The sequence below is a fragment of the Pectinophora gossypiella genome, chromosome 5 (assembly GCF_024362695.1).
Source record: "Pectinophora gossypiella chromosome 5, ilPecGoss1.1, whole genome shotgun sequence".
In the NCBI taxonomy this organism is placed as follows: domain Eukaryota; kingdom Metazoa; phylum Arthropoda; class Insecta; order Lepidoptera; family Gelechiidae; genus Pectinophora; species Pectinophora gossypiella.
Genome location: NC_065408.1, coordinates 10,855,608 through 10,883,246, shown reverse-complemented (window position 1 = coordinate 10,883,246; position 27,639 = coordinate 10,855,608). Strand labels below are relative to the sequence as shown.

Here is a 27,639-nt window from a genome sequence, read left to right as displayed (position 1 = left end):
TTAATGCATTTTGTAAAATCCTTTATTACAATAATAAATAAAGTTGCAAAAGAGTGAATACGCAGCAAATACTTGAGCAGTTATTGTGGTGTGGCCGGCCGCGGGCCTGCGCACTGCCGCCGGCGCACACCGCACGTTGCACAACATTTAAAGCATCCACCGACACGTGGTACCAAATAATACTAACATTAGCTCCGTGATTTCATGCCTGAGCCGCGCGCACTCGTCCCCCCGCCTGGTTATCACTCACCAGGACTATTTGCAATAACTTGCATATATTTTTGATTAGAGTTCGAGTACACACGGTTGTAGGCTACAAAAACATCATCATTGAATTCTGAAGAGATTCTGCGTTAAAATATTTCTAAAATATTCCCTTTCTGCCTCTTGAAAAATTACAAAGTACAAAGTATATAGTATATATAAAAGATGGAAAAAGTATTCATATAAAGGAAGATACATAAATTCAGTATGAAATATTTGAGCACAGAGTACAGAAATAAGTATCCAAAGAATAGATATCATACAATGTTGTAACCGACACTGGACTCGTGCAACTGTTTGGTAACATTTAATTCATTATTTGCTTTCTTCAACTTCGTAATAAAATTATATTTACAAATCCGTTAACCTTCTGTAAAACTATTTTTACGTGATTAATAGCTATGATTTATCATTGTAGAAGTATATACACAACACAATACAAAATGCCCTTCTCACTTTCACCTACCAATTATAATTAGTATGATTAGCACAATATATCAAACACACATTTTAAGTTAAAGAAATACACATAACTAACGTCTAAACTCAATATGCATACATATACCGCAAACCATACACACGATAACGATCAATAGAACGGATATTCAATAGTTTTTGCACTTAAAATTACAAGGCATTCAATCAAGATATAAAGTGACTTTGTGCATTAACGTTTAATACCTAACAATAGGGGCGATTAAATACTACTTAAGGGCGAGTACCTTAAATGGTATTCAAAGGCGGTGTTTGATCACCTCCGTACGAACAAGCTCGAGAGTGATTGTTGATGGGCGTCCGTCAGGGGGAGGATCGGATTGTTGTAGTGGTGACGTGACGCGCGGGAGAGGGCGCCACTATGACACGGGCCGCCGCCGCACGAACGCATCCGCCGCCGACGACGCGTACGAGTTGGGTACCTCGCCGTCTTCCTGCTTGTAGCCATGCTTGCCGTTTAGCGAACTGCTATCATCCAGCACCGCCTGCTCATAAAAAAAAAGAAATATTATTAATTTACAGCATATTCTATGAAAAAAAAAAGGATTATATTGTAATGAGCCCTACATACATGTAATTACTACGATCTTGTTTTTAAATGTAAATCTATAAATACCAAAAAAAAAAACCATCTTATTAATTATTTATGCCATTGTTAATTACAAAATAATTAGTCAGAAAAATACTCCAGAATATATAAAAGCATTCTGAGGATTGTACGTAGGTAATATGTTAATGTAAAACACAAATTGACCACGTGAACGCGTGATGGCAAGCTACTGAGTGTACAGCAACTAATTCGCACATAGCGCTGTTTGCTTCGAGACAAACCATGTAACACATTACACGACCAGGCGGCATATTTCCGAGAATTGTGTAAATAATATTCAAGTTTAGTCGGAAACTACCTGTTTGTAATCCCAGACCAACGCTATCTTGTTATCACGTCTTTTCGAAGGACCGTCCTTTGAAGTGTAACTAAATTTGTTTCCGTGAATCGTATTGGTACGAGTCGACAGCCTTATTAATACTCAACTGCCCAATGCGATTTCCCCACACGTTTTCAAACAAACAAAATAATAAAAAAAAGTTGACGTAAAGAGATGACGATACAAAAAACTTTGAATACAAAACCGATGATGATACTGCGGTTGTATCTATCAATATGTATTTGTACTAGATGGAGGAGCTTGAACTCACTTTCGGCAATGTTTTAACAACAACTACTTCGATTTTGACTGCTTTATTTAGAATTAGGTAATTTAATGAACGTACCTCGTAAATATTTTTAACGATAAATCAACAACCATTGCGCCTTAGTATCTTTAGAAATAAATGCAAAAAAACGTTTTATTTTTCATAACTCTAAGCAATTCCTGTTAAGTAAGCCTTATTCAACCTTATTTGAGTGCAATAAAGTATATCTGTATTGTATTTTATTCCTGACGACATGTAACATGTACTCACCATACACAAGCCGTTCGCTGGTTTCCTGGACTTCTTCTCGGAGGCGGTGTAGCGCGCCTTGTAGAAGTCGCTGAACAGGAAGAGGAACAGGAAGCCGTGCATGGCGATCCAGTACACGAACACGCGGGGGTACGTGCACGACGGCCGGAATAGCACTTGCAGCTGGTGGCTGAACACTAGCACGAACTGAACCTGTAGGGAGCATTGTAACTTATTAAATTTTTACTCTTTACGTCTTCGGAGGGGCCACTCATCACTGTTAACAGCCCTTCGTCTAAAAGCCGTATGAAAATGAAACTCGAAAATCTAAGATTATACATTGGTTATTTATGTCCTACAATTAAAAACCGCTTTGAAACACATTATGGACAGGAGAAAACGTGGGACAATATCAAAAATACCACCTATTAAGCAAAAAATAACCGTCAAATCGGACCATCCATTCTGGAGCTAAGATGACGCGGACAGACAAAGGAATTAAACTTATAAAGCTTGTTCGCGTATCGTCGAGAGTTAAAAAAAGTTGAACTTACCATCTGGAAGGCGGTGAGATACTTCTTCCACCAGATGTACTTCTGGTACTTGGGGCCCATGGCCGAAACCATGTAGTAGAAGTACATCACTATGTGCACGAACGTGTTCAGAAGAGCGAAGAATGTGCTGTGACCACCTGCGTATACACAAATATTTGTTAATTGAAGTTACACTACCATCATTATCCTACCTCTCTCTGACTACCCCGTTGGAATATAGTCGTCAGCTTATGTTATGTTTGTTGTACCTTTCTCTTTTTTATGTCATTTAATGTTTATCTATTTTGAATCTGAAAGTCGGAAAGGTAAACACTAAAAGGTACAGAAAGCTGGATGAGGTGCGGCTACTTAGTTCATCATGCGATTGATGTGCCTCTGACTACCCCAACTGGGAATATTCTTGTGGGCTTTTGGGTTGTTATTTTAAGAAAGGAGAAGACTACTGGAGTTTTTTTGTGCAGAGACGCAGAGACTCATATTCTACGGCATTGTAGCGGTGGTGATTTTGAAGTAATTGAATGAACGTTTATCATCAAATTAGTCTGTCAAAGTCCACAATGACGTGCACTTCCACTGGTCAATTTTATTATACATTAAGCAAAAAGGTAAATCCATCATGACGTCTACTCTAGACATAATCATAATGTATTTGTGTTGCACTGTATGATATGATTGCTACTTCCAAGATCCGGGAAAAAACGCCTTTTAAGTTTGAATTTAACATGTCAATTTAAAGTTATTATTTAGATATACGGTGGTATAACTATTTGTAACTGTTTTCATAACAAGTCCTATGTCAATGTTCGGTCACGAGCATTAATATGTATATACACTTTGGTACCATGTCACATTAACTTTTTAGACAAATTGAACTGTAAGTCTCACTAAATGTCAAATATGTTAGTGCGACAGAGTCCTAAAGTGGGTACATTATATTGCTCATGACTGTACATAATATTTGCCCAATTAATTATCTTGTGGATTGTTTACATGCGTAGAGTAACGAATAGAACAAATGACAGAGGCGTGATAATTGATTTGTATTGATCAAATGATGTCACATACACAGGTATTCTATTAACGAATTGTAAAGTCAAATCCAGTATAAGTCCACTTTAAAACGAATTTGTATAAAATCAACAGTAGGTATGCTTTTTAGGGCGAAGTTAGCGTGTTAACCATCTAAAACATTTTTCCCTCTAGAGTCCATCTATACTATGTCAACAAAATAACATCAATCTAAAATGTTAATTTTCTTTTTTATCGGGTAATTCGGTTTGATTGAACAATTTCCATAGTCTTAACCTTTAGTAGTATAAAAGCAATAAAAATCATTCGAGTACCTACTAAAACTAAATAGCAATAAAAGTTGTATACAATTTTCAACTATAAAAAACTCATGTGAGTGGCTAACAATAATATCAAACGTGTCCAGAAATAAAGACGAATAATGTTCAACAAAGGATAATAGTGGATCGTGTCTGTAATATTTTGTCTTGTGTTATATAACAGAAAAATATTGTTCTTTAAACATCGTACATAAACTCCCGTACGCGGTCCCTATAAATAGTAAGTCAGAACCACAAGTAATCGGAAGACAACGTGCATCCACTTGTACGAATTCCTCATGGGTATAGTGGTCAGCCAATTGGCTATATTATAACGTCACGAAACCTCTGTCGGTCTTCACGATAAGTTTCGAAGGATAAGCAGTAAGCACGTTTTTATATGTTCCCAATCCAGCATAGGAGCGGGGTTGCTTGCTGGATGACAGCGAAAAGGCGCTAGCGTGTTCAAATACATAGATTTCTATTATAGTGTTTTCGCTGGCGGCGGCACGAGGAGCGGATAGTAAGGGGGGGGAGGTTCTGTAGTCGATGCTCCGGCTCCCACTGTCATACCATTTTTGCTGCATATTATATGCAGAGCGTGTGGTAGACCATATAGATACCGAATACATCACCCGGAAAAGTTGTACGAGGCCTGATGAGTGTGGTGACTGTGGATGTACTGACCTGGCGCGAATTTAAGCCCGAACCAGACGGACATGGGCATGATGCCGTGGTGGATGACGTGCAGTGTGGACACGTGCTCGTTCTTCTTGCGCAGCACGAAGAACAGCGTGTCCGCGAACTCCGTGAACTTGCTGAAGTAGTACCACCAACACGTGTTCGCCATCTGCAAACAATACAACAATAAAATGTTTATATAAGTACTCTTTGTCGAAATTTTTGATTTTTGTGTAAATAGTTCCCGAAGAAGCAGGCCTAGTCTAGGTTAGGGTCTCGTGGTAATTGATATTTTACTGTATCTGTTTATAACACAAGCTTACGAAAACATAAGCTAACAGTGTAACATAAGCATACGAAAAAAAAAAATACGAGTAATCTCTATAAATATGTAACGTTTTTAAAAATGTCTGGTAAAAAATGATCAGGTTAAACATCATTTTTTATTTTTGTCTTTTGTAAATATTTCCTCATCATCGCCAGCCCATTAACGTCCCCACTGCTGGGGCACGGGCCTTCCCTATGGATGGATAGGGAGATCGGGCTTTAAACCACCACGCGGGCCCAGTGCGGATTGGTTGTTATTAACGACTGCTAATGCAGCCGGGACTAACGGCTTAACGTGCCTTCCGAAGCACGGAGGAGCTCGAGATGAAAACTTTATTTTTGTGGTCACCCATCCTATGACCGAAATCTTTGCGAAAGTTGCTTAACTTCAACAATCGCAGACCGAGCGCGTTTACCGCTGCGCCACCGAGCTCCTCAAATATTTCCTATTAGAGTATATGTATTTACCTACAGAAACACCTAAGGTCATGATAAAACGTAAAATAAAACATAAAATCTATTCCTTCCATCAATGTATACTTACTAACTTTATGGTTTAGATCGTTTAGTTACACGTATGATATCTAAATTATGAAAAAACGGATGCCATGCGATAGCCAACGAGAACTTTTGAAAAGTTTCGTTCTGTGTAATGTCTTTCTTTTCAATGTCAATGGCATTCCTAATACTACTACGTATTCTAAGCGGCTCGTGTAGTATATTAAAGTGTTTTAGTTCCATATTATGGTGTAGTAGTACTTCTGTACTAGCAGCACGTTACGGAAAAGTAAATACGAAATAGTTTACTTAAACACTCAAGTATGGTGTGTGTACAAATTGAAGTATTTATCAAGATTATTCTAGTTGCGGTGACTTGCATTAATTATGTAATGACGTAAGTAAGTAATTTTTTTATTTCCTCCACAAACAACAATTTAATAGTGGAACATTACAAATAAGACAGGAATGTGTTTGTAGAGAGGGAGGTAGGGAGGGTTTGTGATTTAGTCACTTTTAAAACATTCACGCATTTTATACGGTTTCAACACTATAGTAAAAACGTGATTAAATGTTAAATAAGGGGCCGTCCATTAATCATGCATTTTTAACTCCCCTCCCCCTTGGTGATACATGGTGAGGTTCAAGACTACCCCCCACCCTATCCTATATAACGTGTATTTTTTTGTACCTACTAAAATAATTGCACGAAACGCCGCTCGCTTTTTGGTCCAGTATCGCGCGTTTGCCGAAAAAATAAATACTCGTGATATATTACTACACCCCCCCTCCCCCTTATGATATTTCGTTATTTTTTCATGGTCCCCTCCAACCCCTCTCGAGTCTCGCATGATTAATGGACGGCCGCTAAGGTTTTAAACCCTGTTATTTAGGTCTCCAGGCTCCATCCTATAGAATATATGGTGAATACTATTACGTTGTAGTGTTGTTGTTACATACCCTCATTGCCATCGGGCTTCGCGAATAGTCAACGAGTTGGCATCTGAAGTCGTAGTGGCCCCACCAACCGCTCATCAGGTACTGTCGATAGAAACAGCTAGTTATAAAACAAATTTAAAAAGTTTCAATTCAAAACACTACATTGCACATAAACAAAACATAAAAGACAATTACAAAAGTAATTACAATATATATACATTGTAATGATATGAGAGATATAATTGTCCCTCGAATTCCCCTTTAGGTAAAAATCTTATATTGTATTTCTACAGCTAAGTCTGGGATGATAAGCAAACAAACGATGTTTGAAGGACAATAGGCTGGTAAGTAGCGTTGGGTACTAATTACTATACAAGGCATATGCAAATAGCAAAAGTTGCCGTAAGTTATTTCTTTACCTAACCCAGTAGCAGTTACTGGATTAAGTATATGTATAAGTATTTATATAACACAGTAACAGTTATAATAATAATCAGTATACGAATATAATTAAACAATCGACTCCAAATTCCAAATATGCCTGTTTGGAAAATATCAATTTACAAATCCAATCCAAGTTCAATGGTAAAAAAAGACAGAAAGTACACAGAATTTAGGTTAATGCCAATGGACACCCACCTTGAATAACCCTTAAAAGTATGTATTTTGATTGTTTTAATTTGCAAGGTGAAATTAAAAACGTTCAAAAGACGAAGGTAATCTAGTCATTAATGTACACTTGTTTTTCATTTTCATCCATTAATAGGTAGTACGACAATTTTTTTCTGATATGAAAGAACTAAACAGTACTTAACAGCCTAACGTCTGTTTATATAAAAGTTGGTAATGTTGGTAGTGCAACATCGTACATTTATAAATTATAGACCTAAATTTTTGTATTATCATGATGCCCTAGACTGTATTATATTAAGTCTTGTCGCGCGGAAGAAGCTAACTCCAGCAGTAGATAAACAATTAATATTTTTTCACTCAGGTATAAATTCTTATCCAAGATATAATTTAATGTATATGTGTAATTATAAGATACACGAGCGCAATACATTATACTTTAAGAAGTTATTATTACAAACTATTTTTGCAAATAGGTAATTATTTTATTTTTTAATTATTCTTTTTTACAGAAGCTTTTTATCACATATACACGTGCGGTTACGATTTATTAACAGTTGCTATTTATACATTTCGTGTACTCAAATAATTAAACAGACGAAGGCACAATAACTATTTAGATAAACATAATATGCGATTTTTTTACATGTTTGCCTCTTTTTAACACATCGAAGGCGTCTTACGAACTATTCTCAATCTATTTTTGGCTATCCAGTAATATGCGCAATAATTATTACAACCGTTTTTTTTTTAAATTAGTAACCTTTAAGGAAAAGAAAACAAAAAAGCCTTAATAAAAAGTACCAAAGAATAATTTTTTTGTAATGGTTTTTTTTACAATTATGTTTTTAATTTGTTAACAATTGACGCATGGATTGATTGAAACTGGATTTTCCTGTAATGTTTCTAGAAGTTGTTATACCAGTAAAAACAGCAATTGTGTTAGGGTCACTTCATGACTACTGTAAATATGTTTACATAATGCCTTGCTCTTTGTCCAAGTTAGATGTCAAGATTACGAGCAATTGTTTCTAAATTATAATTATGAAATAATTGCTTGCTTTGCGAGAAAATAAGTACTTACATCTTTCAATGCGTGAGCAGGCTTCATTAAACATACTTGTTTTTTAAAAGATTAACGGTAGGTATAAAATACATCATACAATAAACGGCGTTTAAAACTATTTAACATCAAGGAAAGAATGAAACTATTCTGATTTTTTGTATGATTTGAAGCATACTATCTATATTTAAATGCAATCATGAGCAAAAACAATAGATTATTTTTTAAAACAGACTTTGTATTAACACGCAAACATAATTATCTCTATAGTTCTGTTTTTTTTAATCCATTTATGTCAATTTGCAACAACGTATTGAAATAGTAAAATGGTAAAAGTCTATATCAATTTCAATTGGTGTAAGATTTTTTCTAGTACTAGATCAAAGCCTCACACGTGTATAATATCAACAGCAAAAGCATATTCATAAGTAGCATTGATTATATACTATGTAGTGTATTGCGTTACATAATACTTGATAATAGAAATAAAATTGTTTAAGAAATTCTTTGTTGTTTGTATATATTAAAATGACGTGTTGTAAAATCGTGGATTTTATATATTATGCCTATTATGTACTAGGTTTTTTTAACAATTGTATGCTGTTTATCATCTCCGGCATGTCGTAGATATCGTAGACTGATTTACATACAGGCATACAGCTTATAATATCTAAATATTGATACCCTTACCGATAAGCATAACGGGCGAAAGTTTGTACTCGTATATGCAAATATGATTGCAAAATTTGACTAGTAAAATCGCAATAACTCACAAAAACATCCCTACGAATAACAATAGATGAGCCTGACAAAAAATATTCAAATCGTAAGTGAATTGTTTCGATTGACATTGGACCTAATGAAATATATATTTGGGTACTGTTACCATATATTTAAATTGTTTAGTGTCTAGTTTAAGTTTTTTTTTAATGTTTCATGTTTATTTAGCAGTTTGGCCAGTCATAGTCCACTGCTGAACATGTGTTCATTACATGATACACTAAGGTTAATAATAAACATAATATAAAGTCGTTGTGGCCCGGCCGTCTTTCATCTCCTTAGGGGTTGCCTATATGACCTACTCCCAGTAAATTTATCTTTTTACAGTTATAAGGCAGCAGTAACTGTCAGTACTGGCCAGAGGCGAAAGGTAGTCCCAGTACTGCTCTGAAATAGATGACTTTGCGCCTCATCTCACACGCGTCAGACAGAGTACTACACCACTGCCCATTTTTCACTCAAAAGTAGCATGGAAAAAATATAAAATAAAATATAAATAAATAAAATATATAAATATACCCTTAAGAGCCACACTCTTGTCGGTTAACTTATGTGAATGATGATGATTTACCTCATAGAATATCCAGGCACTGAATATGGTCTGCGCGAGATTGTATACGATGAGCACGCTTCTCAATTCGAAGGGTTTCCTGTTAGCCATAAGGCGGGGTCCGATCTCTTTGGCGCATATTGCGTAGCATATACAGGCGGCGAGAGTTGGCAGTGGAGACTGCATCATCGGCCAGTCCTTCACTCGGGGGTCTAGAAAATAAGATATTTCAATGGTGATTATTTAGAAAAACAATAGTAATACTACATTATTACAAGTACGTATACGTTTTCAGCTAATGATATACAGATATATCCTTAGGGAATCTTTGCTTCTCAAACTGCATAACTTACGCAGTTCAGACGATTGTAACTTGTAAGTTATGTTTTATGATGACTACGATCAAGCTAATTTTTAATGAAGTGGTTGTTTAATACCTCCATACATTAATTCCTCTGTAAAAATGATATATCCGGTCCAGAAATACGCTTAGAATATATAAAAAAGATTTTATCATTCACATACATATAAAATGTCAACGGAATTTTGTTTAAAAGAATTCAGGAGTTCAAAAGATGTTAATGTTATTTGTAATTACAAATGTATACATTGATTACAAATTGATTAATGAATCGATTTGTTGTCATGTTGAATACAATTTACCCATAACACAATTCCTCGAGTATTATATATGGCGACACGGTTCACCACTTGTCACGGTGCCATTGGTTTAAAAGAAAGTTGGGTGAAGCGTGGGTACTTAGTTCATCTTGCGATGAATGTACCTCTGACTAACCTAACTCGGAATATTCGTGAGTTTATGTTATACATACAAGTGAGTTTCCCTAGAATTAAATAAGATTGTGTTAGCCAAATTCGATCGCAAGGGATCTAAAATAATTACATTGTTTATGGTCGAAAAAAATATATAATGCTTACGTGTTTATATTCATAACTAAAGTGTAATACATTTTAATTGGGAAGGGCAAAGAGTCTAGAGTGTACTATCATAATTAGTATGTTACCTGTGGGCCCAGAAATAATGGATTGTGATTAATTGTGACTATTCATAGTGTCATGTTCAAACAATTTAAATGGAACACGATGTATTTAGTAATTAATTTCAATGTTAGCTCGTAGGTAAAGTGGATTGTTATGAGTTTTGCCCCTAAACGCTATAATTTAGCTATTCGCAGGGCGATTGCGAAGTGGCTTAAAATTTGCGGTGTATGTTTCATCTACTCTTGGATTATAAAGTATCTTACGCCAGAGTTTATATTAAAATTACATGGCCAATAAGATGAACACCCGAAGTGGAGTAACTTGATAGAGCTATGCTCTATCTATGTTATGAGCTAGAGGTATGCTCTATCCCCTTGTGATTATAAAGATGTCTACGCCACTGGGCGTACTCATGCGGCATGCTTATGGATACTGTTCAAGTGTGTAGCCTAATTTTCCTTAAATGACATGATATTTGTTATTCGTCATTCCGTTAATGGATGACATAAAATATCAGTTCGGTGACGCGTACTATTTTTCCGACGATGTTTTTTAATCTGTCCTTTATGGGTAATAATTACTTTTGTAAATAACTCCAGTGAAGGACTTTAGTACATATCTAGCTCTAGTGATAATTGATGTGACTGAAGTTCTTGTTTGATTATCTGTAATAACGCGGAAGCGGAAACTTTGTACATGTTAACTCTATGAGTAAAGTAGAGCTTGAGTATTTAGACCCATTCTCACGGTATCTCGTAATTCCATGCACCCTTCGCTGTTTCACAAAACACAATGATGATATAACTACATTATGTGCATCATATGGAGGCTGAGAATCTTCTTCAAACTTTAATTAACTAACCAAATTCGAATGACTTTAGAAGATTTGCAACCTGTCTTTTAAGGTATTGTGATTTTTAAAATAAATATACGAGTAATATTTAACCTGATACGACCGTATCTTCGCCAAATACAAGATGTCGAGGCAAAACCGGGTGGAAGTTGTTTCCCTTCAGAAGCGTTCCATTTCTCGAGGTCGACAGCCCTCTTTTATTTATTAATATGTAAATGTCTAGGGTTCACGGGGCGGTCTCAGAAGGTGAACAAAATAAAGGGCACCGACCTTTTGTTTCTTTCACTAAACTAATTTAGTCTGCACGCAAGTCGATATTCATTGTATTTGTGTACAGAATTAGAGTCAACAGGTTAAGAGATTTCAGTTGTACGGGTACTGAACTGACTTAAACGGTGCTATCTGACGTAAACATCTATTGAAGTGGTAATATGAACAGTGCGGTTTTTCTAATGCATTGACAAGTGTAATTATTCTGTTAGCGTTTAAAGAACAAAGGTAAACATCCTGGTGGTGCGGACGTCAATGTGATAGCCACTCTTTTCAGTTTGCACAGGTAATTATTGACAAGGTTTGAGTCAGAGTGGAGGCTGTTGGTGCAATTGACATAACTGCGGGCAGCATTGCGGCAGATCCTAGCTCGTAGAACGTTCCACGGCTTATGTAATATGTTGAGCAAACACTTGCAGCGTACCCGCACAGCCATACGCCGTCGCTTCTAGACGGTCTAGTCCACAGCCGTAGAACGGACTACGAAACGCCTACAGCATTAAAGAATGCAAGAACTCTTTGCGCAAGCGAATTAGACCGATGTGAGTTTAGAAAGGATAGGTAATTTTGGGAATCGTTGTAATTAATACCAGTGAAGTTGATGTAATGTTATGTAAGTAAACACATTATGATATTTTTGACTAGATTATGTTTTAAAGAGGATGCCGTACGTTGAGGTTGAACTAAACCAACCAACGCGGTAAGAAAATAACGCAGCGCAATAAAGTCGTTATAAAATATTTAGAAAGCATTTCCACTTATTACACTGCACTTGACTTTACTTAACGCAGTACTTAGGTACTACATCACTTTATTGGCACAATTTTTCTAACTTCAACTATTACAGATAAGACACTACCTTGCGATACGTAGACGTTACGGTAGTAGGTACGGTACCCTAAAAACATTGTGACGTAAACATTTATAATTAATAACAGGTACGAAAATAGCCACCCCCTCCGGAATGTTCTAAATTTCACAAACAACTTTATTTTGGTATTAAATTTGCAATTTAATTTAAGCGCTCATGATTATTAATTATACGGCGGTATTGAACGTAAATGAGTAATCTTCTAGTAAATCATTTCGTTGCCAATGCAAACGAAATGGGTCACGATCACGATCATTCGAAAGCTACTTCGAAGGTCGCAGTTTGCCAACAGAGTGACAATACTGACAATACCTAGTTCCATGTCGTATTGATATTATAGATACATTTTCCTTATTCTAATAACTATATTGTGAAGTGGAGCGTGGAGTGTCTCGCACACGCTCAAGTACTTTGGACTACATGCTATATGTATTTCTTGACAGGAATATCAAAATAATCATCAACATGGTCATTCTTACATCGCAAAAAAACCAATGCGTAAATAAAACCGTTACTTTTGCTACCAAATAACTGGTATTCATGTAAAAAGTATAGAAATCTAGTACACATGCAAAAAATCTAATGTGTAATTTACGTGGGAAATTAAAATAACGAGGCGCGATTTATTATGCACTCGTAATATAAAGGGTGTTAGCGATATCGTAACGAAAACTTTGAGGGATGATTCAGGCCATGATTCTGAGTTGATATCATGTGGAATTTTCCGTCGCAAAACTATGGAACGGAAAATAATTTAAAAAAACACAAAAAAAATCATGAATTTTTCGACAGGAAATTCCACTTAATATCAACACAGAAGCATGGTCTGAATCATCCCTCTCACTATTCGTTACGGAATTTTCGATCGCAAAAGTATATAATTGAATAAAATTAGAAAAAAGTAAAAATATCATGAATTTTGCGATGTCACTAACACCTGTATATACCATAAACTCCGCTAACGCTATTTTATTATATGAAATGTACAAAATATATAAACTTACCACCCCTGTTGTCCATGAGGTCTCTGTACCAGCTGTATAAGCTCGCCATCTTTGGTTTTTTTAAGCAAAATAATTAAACCTGGAACAAATAAATTATATTTTGTAAAACGACATAATATTATTACTAATAGTAGAGTTAGTGGTATTTATATTTTATGCTAGAATGACATGTAAGTGCCATGGGTATTAACAATTAGGCCGCAAGGCGTGGTGCTTTCGTGCGTGACTCGTCGGCTATTTCCAGCGTTTGTTCTAAGCACAGGCAAATTAAATGCACGTCGAAGGAAAACTATACTAAATAGTAGAGCAACGAACCTGCGTCATATAAATTCTAAAGTGACATCTCATATGTGCATGAATATAGAACATGACAAGATCCCTTAGCAAAGCTTTGTCAAAGATCGTCGAACACTTTTATACATTTACTACAATAATAATATATTACAGTGAAGCATGAAAGTATTTAATTACATTCGCTATTTACTTTAGTTTAGTGTTCGGTCATTGTACTTCAGTGGACTCTACCGAAACACTTTACTAACCCGCCAATCAGCTGTCATGCGCAATTTTGTAATTAATTATACTGACAGTTGTACTGTCTATAATATTAAATCCCTCTGTGTATAAGTGTACCAGCGATAGAAAACGCAGGTTAAATGGTCAAACATTGTTGATATGATTATGTTATTCGACGGTTACGCATTTGTTTTAGGGCATTCAAATGCACTGCGTGCGTGCTTTTTTTTACGCAAGTTTAAAATACACAGTACTCGTAATATAATATATATTCAAGCCTTTTCTAGAACTAAACGATGAATCACGCATTAAAACCAGTTCAAATTCAAGGTAAAATATACAAGAAAATAAATGTTGCAGAAATGTACAAAAAGATAATCCGACAGACGCGGAATAGGGAAATAAGCGTCGTCGTTGTTGATCTTGCGAGTTGCGGTGTGCGATGAATATTACACCACGTTCGTCACAAATAGTGCGAAGCGTAATCCTCCAACGGACAATCATAGCGGAAGCACGAAAACGTTAACACATTGCGTTAGCCTGTCCTTAAAAACTGGCCGTTTACAGATTTCGCATACGGAATGAGTGATTAAGAGAATTTCCGACAGTTACGTCACGCCGAGACACATCGCAACCATGCCGGCGAGAAAAAAGGGGGGCTACCGAATCGACGTATTCATTGAATTGCATTGACTTATTAACCGTAACCGACCGCATATTATATCAGTCACGGTCGTCCGTCTATGTAATCTGCTCGAGCCTACAACATCTCCGGTGGTATGCTACAATTGCTACATGAAGGCATGCGCGCTGTAATGCAAATCGCCAATGATATAGGAAATGACGTTGACACGTCTGTTCCTAAAACTCACGTCGGGAGTACGATTTCGCGCTATTGTCACGTTCCTCGAATTATTATACTATCGCATAACCATAATGATCGCTAGTATTTTGCGCCTTCAGGAAACACTAGAATGTCTATAATGCAAATACCAAGGTGTAAGGCCAGGCTGTTGTCAATGGTTCTTATTATAGCAAATAATGTAAGGAGTCAATAATAGGTTCTCATGTGTAATTATGACGGAGGAGGACAAGCGGCAAGGTTAAGTGAGGGTCGTTATGAGGAGCGACTGGAATAAACAAATTAAGTGTTCGTGGATTCTGGTGACGCGAGGCGAGGCGGTAGTGCGACAACGCGGGCGGCGGCTGCAGAAGCGCTGCGCTTGCACAACCGGCTATTGTGCTGTATGCGCGGCCTTGACCTGCTCTTCGCGTCGAAATGCACTCACTTACTACTCTTGAAACGAATAGCCTCTTTTTAGCATAAAATTACGGTACTTTTACATAATACGAAACCATTCTGTGCTCGTTACATATTAATTAATTATGAATGTTATATTTTGTATCACGAAACACCGGGTTACCTACATAGAGCCTCGGACGAGATTTGTATAAGTAATCCATTGACTCTGTTTGATCATTAATAGACCTCAAATATTTGTCGACGTGAAAAGATGGTCGAATTATGGTGGTTTAATTGTTTGCTATCAAACAGACAGGTCTTTAGGTAACAAGGACAAGGGCGTACGTAGAGTTGGTTGATCCCTGAGGACGCTGTTGACGGATGGCGGCGTTTTATCTCGAGTGCCGGTTGTGAAGCAGTCGCAACTTTCACTGCAGCGAGCGGTCCGTAGTCCGCGCGATTTACGTAAGGGTGTTGCGCCAGAGGCGTCGCGCCCGCGCCCGCGCAGCCGGCCCGCGCTCGCGCCCTGCGGAACCACTGACCCACTGGCACAGAGCGGCCGCGACACCCCACCACCACGCCACCGCTGACTGACACTATACCACCACCGGCATCCCACAGAATGTTCTCAAACATTACGTTACCTTGTGTATCGAAATATCGCGCGTGCCTCCAACTAGCAATAATTGTGAAATTAACCAGTTTAACTGTTAATATTCACGTATTAGTATACTTTTATATTTAGAATGTAACCCCGATTTTAATCTTATGAAGTGTTTCAATGTTGCGAAGTTCAACGAGCATGTAAATAGAATACTATAACGAGTCCGAAATAGATGATGAAGAATACACGTTATCGTCAACAAATAGAACTAAAGGCGTGAAATAACTTTGTAATACACATAGGACACGAAATGGTTATTTTAAACTGCTTTTATTTTTTTGTACTCTACATGGAGTAACAACTAAGTTTTTATGAGTCTGCACTTGAAAACAAGTAAAGATTTTCGTTACGTAAACGTGCGATGATCTAATTTTTTGTGTGATCCAACTCTTTTCGACCGACATTGACATTGTTCCCTTACCTTTGTCAGATGTGATTATGATGCGAATATAAATAGAGTTGATTATATTGCGGAAAAATAAAGATAATATCTAGAAGGACAATACCTTTTTCAATTGAATTACGCATAAAATAAGGAAAATTGTTGTTGATCGTTGCTTAATATCTACTAACCATTACACTTTGTTTCAGAAAACACATTAAGTACTAGTCGCGTACCAGTCATTGCCACGCCAATTATTATGCAATTATAAAATTGTACATAATCGAATTTCCTGCATTATATTGTAATTCAAGTGTTTATTTTCTATTTATGTAAATAAATTGTATATCAAGATTACGGGAAAATCTTATTTTTCTTTGAAACCGTTGTTGTGGTTCGTTTTAGAAAACTAACCGTTTTGAGGTGATTAGCGGAAATTTGGCTTTTCTGAACAAAATATTTTGAAGTTTTTGAAGGTAGTGAATAGGCATTTATTAGGTTAAATAGCATAGGTGTTTCACCTGAGCTGTATCGAGACATAATCCGTGACGATTAAAATCGTAGGTATATTTGCGCGATGTATCACGTAGTCGGAAGTCGTAGTCGAGTTTTTTAACGGGTTTCTGCCGAATTTCCATCAGCCAACCTTCACCGATTAAAGAACAAAAAAAACACTGGTACCGCGTGCGGAGTTTACGCGGCATTCATTTTAATTGGAGGTCTGATGTTTAATGGCAATCATCGCATGAACTGCAATTTATTACCGTGTATGGTCTTTTTAAGGTCCTGTCACTGTGTTTTTTGTAGGTCAAGATAAGCTCTTTAGTTTTGGTCGACTACTATCAAAAAGTGGTTTCATTCTGGGTGATTCTGATTTTACTCATGTTTTTTTTATATTTGGCCTAAAAAAGGTTTTCTAACTCACAGGTGTCTAAACCGGTGAGCATGCATCAGTGGTGGAAGCGAAAATCGTGGTCTCTGCTTACTCCGATGGGAAATATGCGTGAGTTTATGTACGTGTTGATTTTTATTTTTTACGCGACCTTAGGTACAAATTCAGCACACCAATGACCCTAATTGCGCAGGGAATCTATGACATGGGGCGTCGCTTGCGCAACGTCATCGATATGCAGCGATGATCAATCGGACGCTAGCGAAACCTTCGCCGCCTTACATAACGGAAGATGGACGACAATTGATTCGCACCGACCTCATTTAGCCTATAATCTACTACGATACTATTACCGTGATGCTATTATTTTATTGAATTAGTATAGTGAAGTTGATATTTATAAGCAATAAATGGTATAGTCGTCACATCGCACAGTGGATCAGCTTCATACAACAGCCCGGTCACGCGTACTTGATGCTAGATAATTGTTTATATCGCAACAAGTATTCGTTTAGTTCCTAGTAGGCTAGACTCTCAAAATTAAGATAGAATTAATATTCTTCAGATAAAATACAAAAGATTTTGAAAGCGATGTCACTGTCGTTGTATGACGGCCGTCCATACGACCATCGTCAAGATACGAAGGTATTAGAAAAAAAAAGATATTCTGCAGTAATAAAGCTAATGTATTTTTCCGATTTTCACTTAAGGCTAGTATGTAATTAGGTATGTTTATCAAAAGGAGCATTTAGTAACGCTATTCATTTGTTAATTATTATGATTTTTCCGCGTTTCTTATAGTTAGATCTAAACCTATGCATGAATAGATCTAAGGTATACATAATGTAGTAGATGTATATTATACACATGGTACATTTACACCGTATTTAAGTCAACACCCCGATAGATATCAGTTATCACATCTGAACTATGAAGAGAAAGCAAAAATGATTGTATCCTCCTAAGACCGAATGTTCTTTATACATCCAAACCCCATTGTTTAACTATTGTGTCTGGAAATCTCGGTCTTAAGAGGGTATATACTTAAAAAAGCAATTGTTCAGTAAGAATAAATTGCTATTTAACACTAACGCCGCCTATTGTGCTATATTGTCCGTTTAGAATTGTCGTGTATGTTGTGTTTGCGACAACTATTGAGCCAAAACATTCATATTAAAAAAAAGAAAAATACTATGTATATGGTAACATTCGTTCCAATCATTCACTCTCTCTTTCATTTTAAATTTAAGTCGAATCAACACGTTCTCTGTAATATTTTTTTGCCAAAAAATAAAAAATCTTGAAAATTGCCGTCACAACCTCTTTTATTTATGTCTTTCCTAGACATGTTGCGTTGTGTACAGTAAAGAACTGATTGATTGATAAAGTAATTAATGTCAATATTACACGTGAATATATCAAAACATCAATTATATAAATAATAATACTTAGTTATAATTACACTTACTGTTAGATGATACGAGATAACAAAGATATGATTAACTATGTGAACACAAATCCATGTGTATTGATAAGTAGTATCACATCATAATAATATGTATTAATGAGGAGATATTATTAAGATTCATAGTAGGTATTGTTTAATTAAGATTATATAATGTATATACAGATTTATTGTGCGATAAATGTAATTACCGACCACCAGACCACGGGGGTTAAAATGGCCACATCAAAACAATTCATCCAAAAGAAAGCAATATTACAATTTGACATTTGTTTGCATTGCGTACTTACTTTTATATGCGCAAATGTCAAATTGCAATATTGTTTTCTTAGATGAATTGCTTCGATGTGGCCATTTTAACCCGCCTGATCAGACCTACGGGGTATAACGTAGAACCCTTGCCCAGGGATACGGGTGAAGACCTCAACGGTTGCAGAGGCGGAGATGGGAGCTATCGGTGCGGCAATGCAGGACGGAAGGGGCGCGTCACAGGGACTGTAACCTGACAGAGGGCAGCAGTAACTGTCAGTACTATTCAGAGGCGGAGGACAGGAGTCCTAGTACGGCTTTGAAATAGACTACTCTGGGCGCCACCCCACTCGCGTCAGACAGAGTACTGCGGGGCGGAAGGCAAGAGGGAAACCACTGCCTTATTTTTCCCTAAAATGTAGCATGGAGAATTCTACACTGACTCTTAAATTAGTGATGATAAAACGTAATTTATAAAAAGATTATATACTAAGTAAAAACATTATAATTATATAAATAAAAACGAACTTTTTTAGAGTTTTGAAAGCTTTAATGTTGCAATTAATTGTTGGGTAAGATATTTTTTTTACGGCCATAAAGTGACTATGCGAAACTTGTGATAAAACAAAAAAAAACAGATAAAAAACTGAACAATCATTGTAAGGGCACTGTCATTTAGTTGCCGACGAATTATACAGAAGCAAATTGATTATAATTGGAGATCGATACGCACCGGTAAAATTGCAATAATTAAAACATTTATATGGCTTAGTTGCAATTTTGTTGCAAATATACTACCAATTATATAACATCACACAAGCGAAATAGATAATTAGTTATCTAGCTTGTGTGGTAATTCTATTACTCCTTAGAACGTATTTCAGTTTCTTATTATTGCTAGTCATAAAATTTCAACAGAAGTGCAACCTAAATGTTTAGCGGAGCTATAAAGCCTTATCGTAAGTATAGTTATAAAAGTTGTTGAAATGTGTTTAGTGGAAATGAAATGAAGTTATAAACGTTTGACATCATAACAGTCAAGTTCAATTGTAAATAAACTAGAATTTTTCAGTGTAAACTGTTGGATTGTATAATGGGATATGAAATGTGATAAATTATCATAATATTAAAATAAAAGACATTAAATTACCATAGACTAAAATTTTGAAGTTTAAAAACACAGGATGGGGTCCGTTATTGTAATTAGTACTCACGTGTAAATTAGAAGCTCTACCAATCGGGCTGCGTTCGGTAAAGGTTGAAATCGTCCTTTCTAAGGAGTGTGCCCGGGCACAGGTTGAATACAAATAAAAAGCGAGTGGGTCGACTTTCGCGTGTAGCGCGCACAGAAGTTGGCGTCGGCGTCGGCGTCCACCGGCGCAGGCGCAGCGGGCAGACTGAGCAGCGCCCGCCACGCCGGCCGCCGCGCGCTGCTGTCACCTCGTCATCCAGACGTCACTACCGCCCAAGGAAGCTTTTCACAACTTTGCCTTCGCGTTTTTACCAAGTTTTGAGTGGACTTTGACTCTAAGAGTGGAATATTTTACTTGCTAACCTGTTTGCATGTCACCTCACTTCGCCGTTAATACCGTGGAGTAAATAATATACCTACGTTTTATATTATGATTCCAGTGCGAAACTTGAAAAATTGCTGATATCAATCAATGTCTCGAGTGCCGTATCCGAATGAAACTTGATAACGTACATCGATTGGTCGGTCACAGTTTGAATCTAAAAAGTTCGCTATGTAGGTTCTTATGTATGAGTTATATAATAAGGCGTTGATAGGATGGTGTGGCCGCGTTTGTGACTGAGCATAAAGCGATATAATGTTGTCGAGCAAAATGTTGGACTTACCGAAATAACTGGTTTGTGAGGGCTGACACTGATGTGTGACTCGTTCGGTACTGCACCACTAAATGCAACCTGGAATAACGATACACCTATTTTAAAACCTGATAAAACTCAATAGTGCGTCATTTGTTAAATTAATTATCGAATTTGTCAATTAATTTGTTTTGACAACAAAATTAAAAACAAGTTTGAAAACCCACAATAGAATAGGCGTAAAAATTAAACCGGAATATATTTAATGAGGGAATCTATAATTGAATATTTAATCGTTCGTTTGTGAGGCTTGACGATTAAAATCTCATTTGAAAGCCCTAGTACGTCCTTCGAGAACACTGAATGGGCGCTAATCGAGAAGAATACCCACTTGAATATGCTTACGCAGGTGACACGCTCGTGACGCAATGAAATGAATGATACATAAATAATATAGTGAATGTGAAATTAGAAAATAGTTTAGTCTTTAGTGATCTTCAAACGTAGAAGGGATTAAATGGGTACGCCGTAGCACACTTGGATTATGAGAATGGGTCTGCTACAAAAAACGTACCTATAGTGATAAAATTATAAAGAGATGTGATCGTCGGCGAGTGCAGAGGAACTTCGACGCCCTATGTTTATCATAATTATAACATAAGTGGCTGAATGTGCATGCATGTTTTAATGTGATAGTCTAGTTTTACGTTACACTTAATTATCTAATTTAACGACTGTAACTAGTTATGTATACCATCAATAAATAAATAAATATGGTGTAGGTAGGTACCTCGAATTTACTACATGAATGAATTAGGTAAGTAAATCAAAGTGTCTACTCAGTGAACAACAGGAGTGGCGCGTAAACATGCGTCGCGATATACTTATGTCTCACTTTCTTTTGAAATTAGATAGCCATATCTTTCTTCTTCATTACATGATTATCGTTAGCTAACATTGATGCAATCGTAAAGTAGATAGCTATCTTCCTTACGACTGCATACCTGCTTCTATTTCATAGAATAAAAGTAAAAAGTAAATTATAGTCGAAATTACCTTAACAAGTCTTTCAGGTATTTCTGACTTAGTAGGTCATTCGTCGATTACAAAATGTTGAGGGAAACGAAACCACCTATCACGATGATATACAAACATTTGTTGCACTGGAATATTCTACGTTTTAGCTAGCCTGAATAGGGTTGGTACAAAAGCAAATGTAATGTAGTTCATTACACTCAAGTCAGTTAGGTAAAGTAGCTCCGGCCTCCGTGGTCCAGTGATTGAGCGTTGGACTCACAATCCGGAGGCCCCGTAGTCAAATCCCGGTGGGGACATATCACAATAAATCACTTCGTGATCCCTAGTTTGGTTAGGACATTAGAACCTGATCACCTGACTGTCCGAAAGTAAGACAATCCGTGCTTCGGAAGGCACGTTAAGCTGCTGGTCCCGGTTACTATTTACTGATGTAAGTGAGTAATCGTTACATGAGCCATGTCAGGGGCCTTTGGCGGCTCAATAATAACCCTGACACCAGGGTTGATGAGGTTGGTATTCCACCTCACAACCCACATGATAAGAAGAGTTAAAGTAGCTGATAGTAATAGTTCACTGTAAGCAAGTATTGAAAATTGTAGTTCAGTGGTGTTCGTGATTGTTATCAGGGTTCTTAATAGAGTCGTAGCGTCATAACACTTTATATGACATCATCATCATCGTCTTTTGAGCGTGAAAATCCACTGCTGAACATAAAACTCTCTTTATTACGCCACAAGTTACAAGGTCTCCAGACGATTCCAACTACTTTTGCCGTATTGCACGTCACTAAAATATTTTAGTACTGTGCATATTTTGAGTCCAATTTCACATTATACAATCGACATTAAACTCAAGAAATGACTATTTATAGCCCAAGTTACTGCAATAAATGAAAAGTCGAAGGTCAATAATTTTGTGGTTAAACTAGTAATACATATACCTATAAAGTTTATTACGTAAACACAAAACGCAACAGAAAGTGAGAGGACCTGATCAGCTGATTGGTGGTGTGGTTGATAAATAATAATATTATGAAAATTATATCAGGTAATATTTCATATAGATATTTAGGTTGGTTAATGTGATCGCTTGGTTTAAAAATGACTTTTATAAACATTAATTTTATGCGCACACTATCGACGCTGAACACGCGACATATTTCCAGTTCATGCAACATGCATTGCATGTGACATATACTAATATATTAGGAAAAAAAAAAATAGAAACGGAGTCTGGAATAGAAGGAAATATAGTAGAAAATAGTAAATAAACATTTTTTTTTTTTTTTTTTTTTTTTTTTTCATTTTTGTGCCCAAACATGCGATCGGTCGACTGACCATAAGCAGTTTTGATGGTTTGGTTTTATTAACATGCAGGACAGGCCCCCTCATTAGAAGGCTGCCTTCATTAAGGTGCTACTGTATGCTATCCCATATGTGCGTCCTTTTGAGGCGTCTCATATAGTGGTTGTCACTTAAACTCCGGGCCAGTTTGTTTTGGTGATGAGTAATTCGATCTCTGTATAGCCTTGTAGTTGTGGCAATTTCTTGCTTAACTGTCCTCATTCCAAGGTACTCGTGTAGTTCGTCCATGCGAGTGAACCAAGGTGCTTGCGCTATTGATTTGAGCACTCCGTTTTGGAAGCGTTGTAGTATTTCCATATTTGATGTTTTTGCAGCACCCCACAACTGAATGCCGTAAGTCCATACTGGTTTCAGTACCGCTTTGTACACCAGTATTTTATTTTCGACGGAGAGCCGTGATCTTCTGCCCAGGAGCCACTTCAATGTCCTAAATCGGTGGTTACATTCATCACGTTTCTTTTGGATATGTGTTTTCCAAGTTTGCTTCCGGTCTAGATGAAAGCCGAGATATTTTACTGTTGTATTGTGTGGCATGGTCTCTTGGCCAAGTTTCACGGGTGGGCAGTCTTCTTTCCTCAAGGTAAAAGTTATGTGGTTGGACTTTGTTGCGCTAGCCTTGATACGCCAGGCTTTCATCCAGGTGTGGACCTTGTCTAGATGTATCTGCAGATTACTTGAAGCAGTCGCAGCGTTAATGTCCGATGACAGGATAGCAGTATCATCCGCGAATGTAGCCGTCATCACACTGTCTGACTCAGGTACGTCAGCCGTGAATACGAGGTATAACAATGGTCCGAGCACTGATCCCTGGGGGACTCCAGCCTTGATGTCATAGAAGTCTGAAACTGCGTCGTTGATTTTAACATAGAAAATGCGGCTCTCTAGGTAGGATTCTAAGAGAAGGTACATATTATGTGGTAGCGTTTTTTTGAGCTTGTACTTTAGGCCATCGTGCCAGACCTTGTCAAAGGCCTGTTGCACGTCGAGGAACACTCCTGAACAGTATTTCTTGTGTTCGAGGGATTTTCTAACGTGCTCACACACTCTATGCACCTGCTCAATAGTTGAGTGATGCCTCCGAAACCCGAATTGATGTTCTGGAATGAGCGACCCTTCCATGAGACATTCATTCAGTCGTGTTGCCAAGATTCTCTCAAACACCTTCGACAGAACCGGAAGAAGACTTATGGGTCGATATGAGGACGTCAGATGTGGCGGCTTTCCAGGTTTTGGAATCATTGTTATCTGCGAGACTTTCCAAATACTTGGATAATATGCAGACCTTAATATGGCGTTAAACAGAGAAACGATCAAGACCAGCGCCTTTCTTGGTAAGTTTCTTAGCACTTCCGCTGTTATTAGGTCAAACCCGGGGGCTTTTTTGAGTTCAAGGTCATGTATTGTCCGACGGAGCTCTGCAGGCGTACAGCATCGTACAGGAGGACTAAGCTGGAGATCGCTTTTTAGAAATGATGTCACCTCTCGATCCGTATCTCTATCACCAAGATCTTCGTTGGTCGTAAAAACACCACTTAAAAACAATCCAAACGCTTCCGCCCTTTCTTGGTCTGTTTTTGCCCACGTGCCATTTACATTTCTGAGTGGATGCTGAGCTGATTGAGGTTTTTCACGACATTTTACGGTTTTCCATAGCGAATATTCGTTTTTGGTGGGAGCAGCGGGTGTTAGGTTTTGCAAATGTACTTCCAGCGTTTCATTCTCGGTATCAATCAAAAGTTTTTTAAGCTCTGCCGCAGCTCTATTAAAGTCCTTTTTATCAGCTGGGTGTCGACTGCAATGCCAAACTCTCCGTAAGCGCCGTTTTTCCAAGATTTTCTCCCTGACGACATTTGGTATGTATTGGTTGAACGGTGCCTTTGATGTTACTCGGGGTATTGGAGTACACAGCCATGCAGCTTCCTGAATGTTCTTTGTTATGTACTCGGCAGCACTATCGATGTCTTCATTCGTTTTCATACTTAGTCTGAGATCTAGGTTTTCATTTAGGTGTTGGTAGAACGCACCCCAGTCTGTGTGCTTATTGTATAAGTAAGCAGGAATTGTTCGATGTATCAAGGTAAAACTCAAGGTTGCGATTTGTGGTACATGGTCTGATGAAGAATCCAGGCAGCTTTCAATGGCGAGAAAGTGAGATTGAACCCCTTTGTAGACGAAGAAGTCTAACAGATCCGGGATTTTGGTTGAGTCTGTTGGATAATGAGTAGCTTGTCCGGTCCGATAGTAAATAAACATAACTTTAATGAATAATAACTTTAACTTTAAGGAATAAACACTTTGTGATATAATAAATCTTATCAGAACGATTTATTGAAAAGGCGGTAGCTTGAATTAGCTTTAAGGGCAAAATATACCTACAATATTATTTTAATTGAGTGAAATGTATTCATTTTCCAATCTGGTGGAAGATTTCTACCAGAATTAAGCTATTAATCTACAATGTCTTTGTTGTGATCCATTTCCAATAAACCGTTCTGTAAAAATCATATGAAGTAAATTATAAATTTTTACTTATAAGATTTCAATTGTTTACAAAGTGTGAGACATTTTATTTTGCGACTTATCAATATCATTTTTGTTTATTTTCTGTTTATTGGTTTCAATAATCATAATTTGTAGTTTGTTGTAGGATGGTTTTTAGTGTTCTAAATAGGAGCCATATTAAAAGGACGAATTTAATTTATCATTAAAGGTTGGAATTTTAGAGCAGATTTTTACCTAAACTTGATAATAATAGAGTTGATATTAATCCTCACTGCTTTACTTGACTTTTTAAACAATCAATAATTTTATTTGTAATTAGAATAATAAATACTTATGTTTGGAATGTAAATATGTTATTGTAGAAATATACCTACTTTCGATATAGTACTATTATACATTCATTTGTTTAATTGCCCTCTGAAATGCAATGCATGAAAGCATGTTAGCAAAGAACAAATAAAACTTTGTTATTTTTAAAAGTTGGGTAAGACAGCGAACAGTAATATTAACTCTATATTATGGACTACCTTTATGGTAAAAGCTATATAGAAATATGCCACTAAATTTCTAACCTATATGTGTACTTTTATTATTCAATCATTAATGAACTGAAAGCGTATGTACTCATAAGTTCCATTGCTGGATAAAGGATTATCATTATCATTAAAAGAGGGCATGAAGTGTATTACATTAAACTCTATTGGGAATTAGTAGACAAATAGGTACCCTGGGGTGAGATTAGTACATGAAAATACTAATAAGAATTAAAATAAACACAATTATGCTAAAAGATAAATAGGTTTTTAGTGTTATAGAAGATTATTAGCTTCTACAATACAAATGAATAAATAATATAATAATGACGTTGGGAAAAAATATTCTTCTACCTTGTACTACCTATTAATCAGAGCAATATAATTCTTTAAAAGGGTTGTTTTTATCAAAATCCTATGTATGTTTAGTGCTAAATGTTGAAATTTATGCTGAAAAATATAGTGATTTAAAATTAATTAAAATGCAACAGAATATTTTTGAAAGTTAGCATGTGGTTTCTTTACCCAATTCTAGAGCATCATTAGAGTAAAAATAAAAAATCTACTTAATTAATAAATAAGCATACGTGACGGTGGCTGCCACGATTTTTTTACAAGTAGAAGAAAGTTTGTAAGCAGCTATTTGTGTAGTGGGCGTGTACAAATTGCAAATTGAGTTAGAACCAGAACAGTTGTGATAATGATAACTAGTACATACCGCGTCTCGCTTACCTGCTCCAAAACGTTGGCAGTTTCATTACCCAAGGACGAATATATAAAATGATTTTGTAATGTTTCCACAAACTAGTTGCTACCTCTTCATTTATCTTCGCTAGATGACTAATTTAGGTTATAAAAATAGCTGTACCGAGTCAACCTTCGCTAAATACAACACTTAGAAGATTGTCACTTAAAACCATAATTGTTATTAATAAAATAAACTTAATTAGTGTTACAATTAACTATTCGAAACGAAAAATACTAATGTTTTAATTAAAACAAATGCAATCCACCCACTTCCATTTGAAAAAAAGAAAGTGACACCATCGTGTCGTGCCACAGACTAAAAATGACAGTTGAATGAATAGAGATGGACCGAATGAATGAGTGAAAGATTTGACTCTGCGTGACAGATAGCTGTAAGTGTAAATGGCAGCGCAGCTAGTTTTTTAAACTAAGCCTACTATGTGTGTACTAGGCTACAGGAGATACAATGCTCATTACTATTATTCATGTGCATTCGTGCTAGTAATAATAATAATAATATTTAATAATTTAAACTGGGGAATGAAATTCGGCAATTCCAGTCCGTTCCATACTGCAAAGGCGTGGGTCTTTTATGTGGATAAAACGCATTAATGTGTTTCGTATTCACGATGTACGTATTTTCTTGTTTTTTTTAATCCAAC

The 27,639-nt window shown here is 36.6% G+C and overlaps 1 protein-coding gene across 3 annotated transcripts; it reads right to left on the bottom strand.

Annotated features, from left to right (window-relative positions):
* On the bottom strand, positions 1-27,285 carry LOC126367177 (elongation of very long chain fatty acids protein AAEL008004-like). Of its 3 annotated transcripts, none has more exons than XM_050010598.1 (9): positions 26,949-27,285; positions 20,824-20,892; positions 13,556-13,634; positions 9,577-9,767; positions 6,554-6,634; positions 4,775-4,937; positions 2,760-2,896; positions 2,227-2,418; positions 1-1,244 (listed from the first exon to the last, which is right to left on the bottom strand). In XM_050010598.1, the coding sequence occupies exons 3-9, from the start codon at positions 13,602-13,604 to the stop codon at positions 1,119-1,121; spliced, it is 939 nt and encodes a 312-aa protein (XP_049866555.1). In that variant the 5' UTR covers positions 13,605-13,634; positions 20,824-20,892; positions 26,949-27,285; the 3' UTR covers positions 1-1,118. The 3 variants fall into 3 exon arrangements, with proteins under 3 accessions (XP_049866555.1, XP_049866553.1, XP_049866554.1); XM_050010596.1 differs by having other exon boundaries at positions 26,963-27,285; XM_050010597.1 differs by lacking the exons at positions 20,824-20,892; positions 26,949-27,285 and adding an exon at positions 20,181-20,372.
* Between the last annotated feature and the right edge of the window lie 354 nt (positions 27,286-27,639).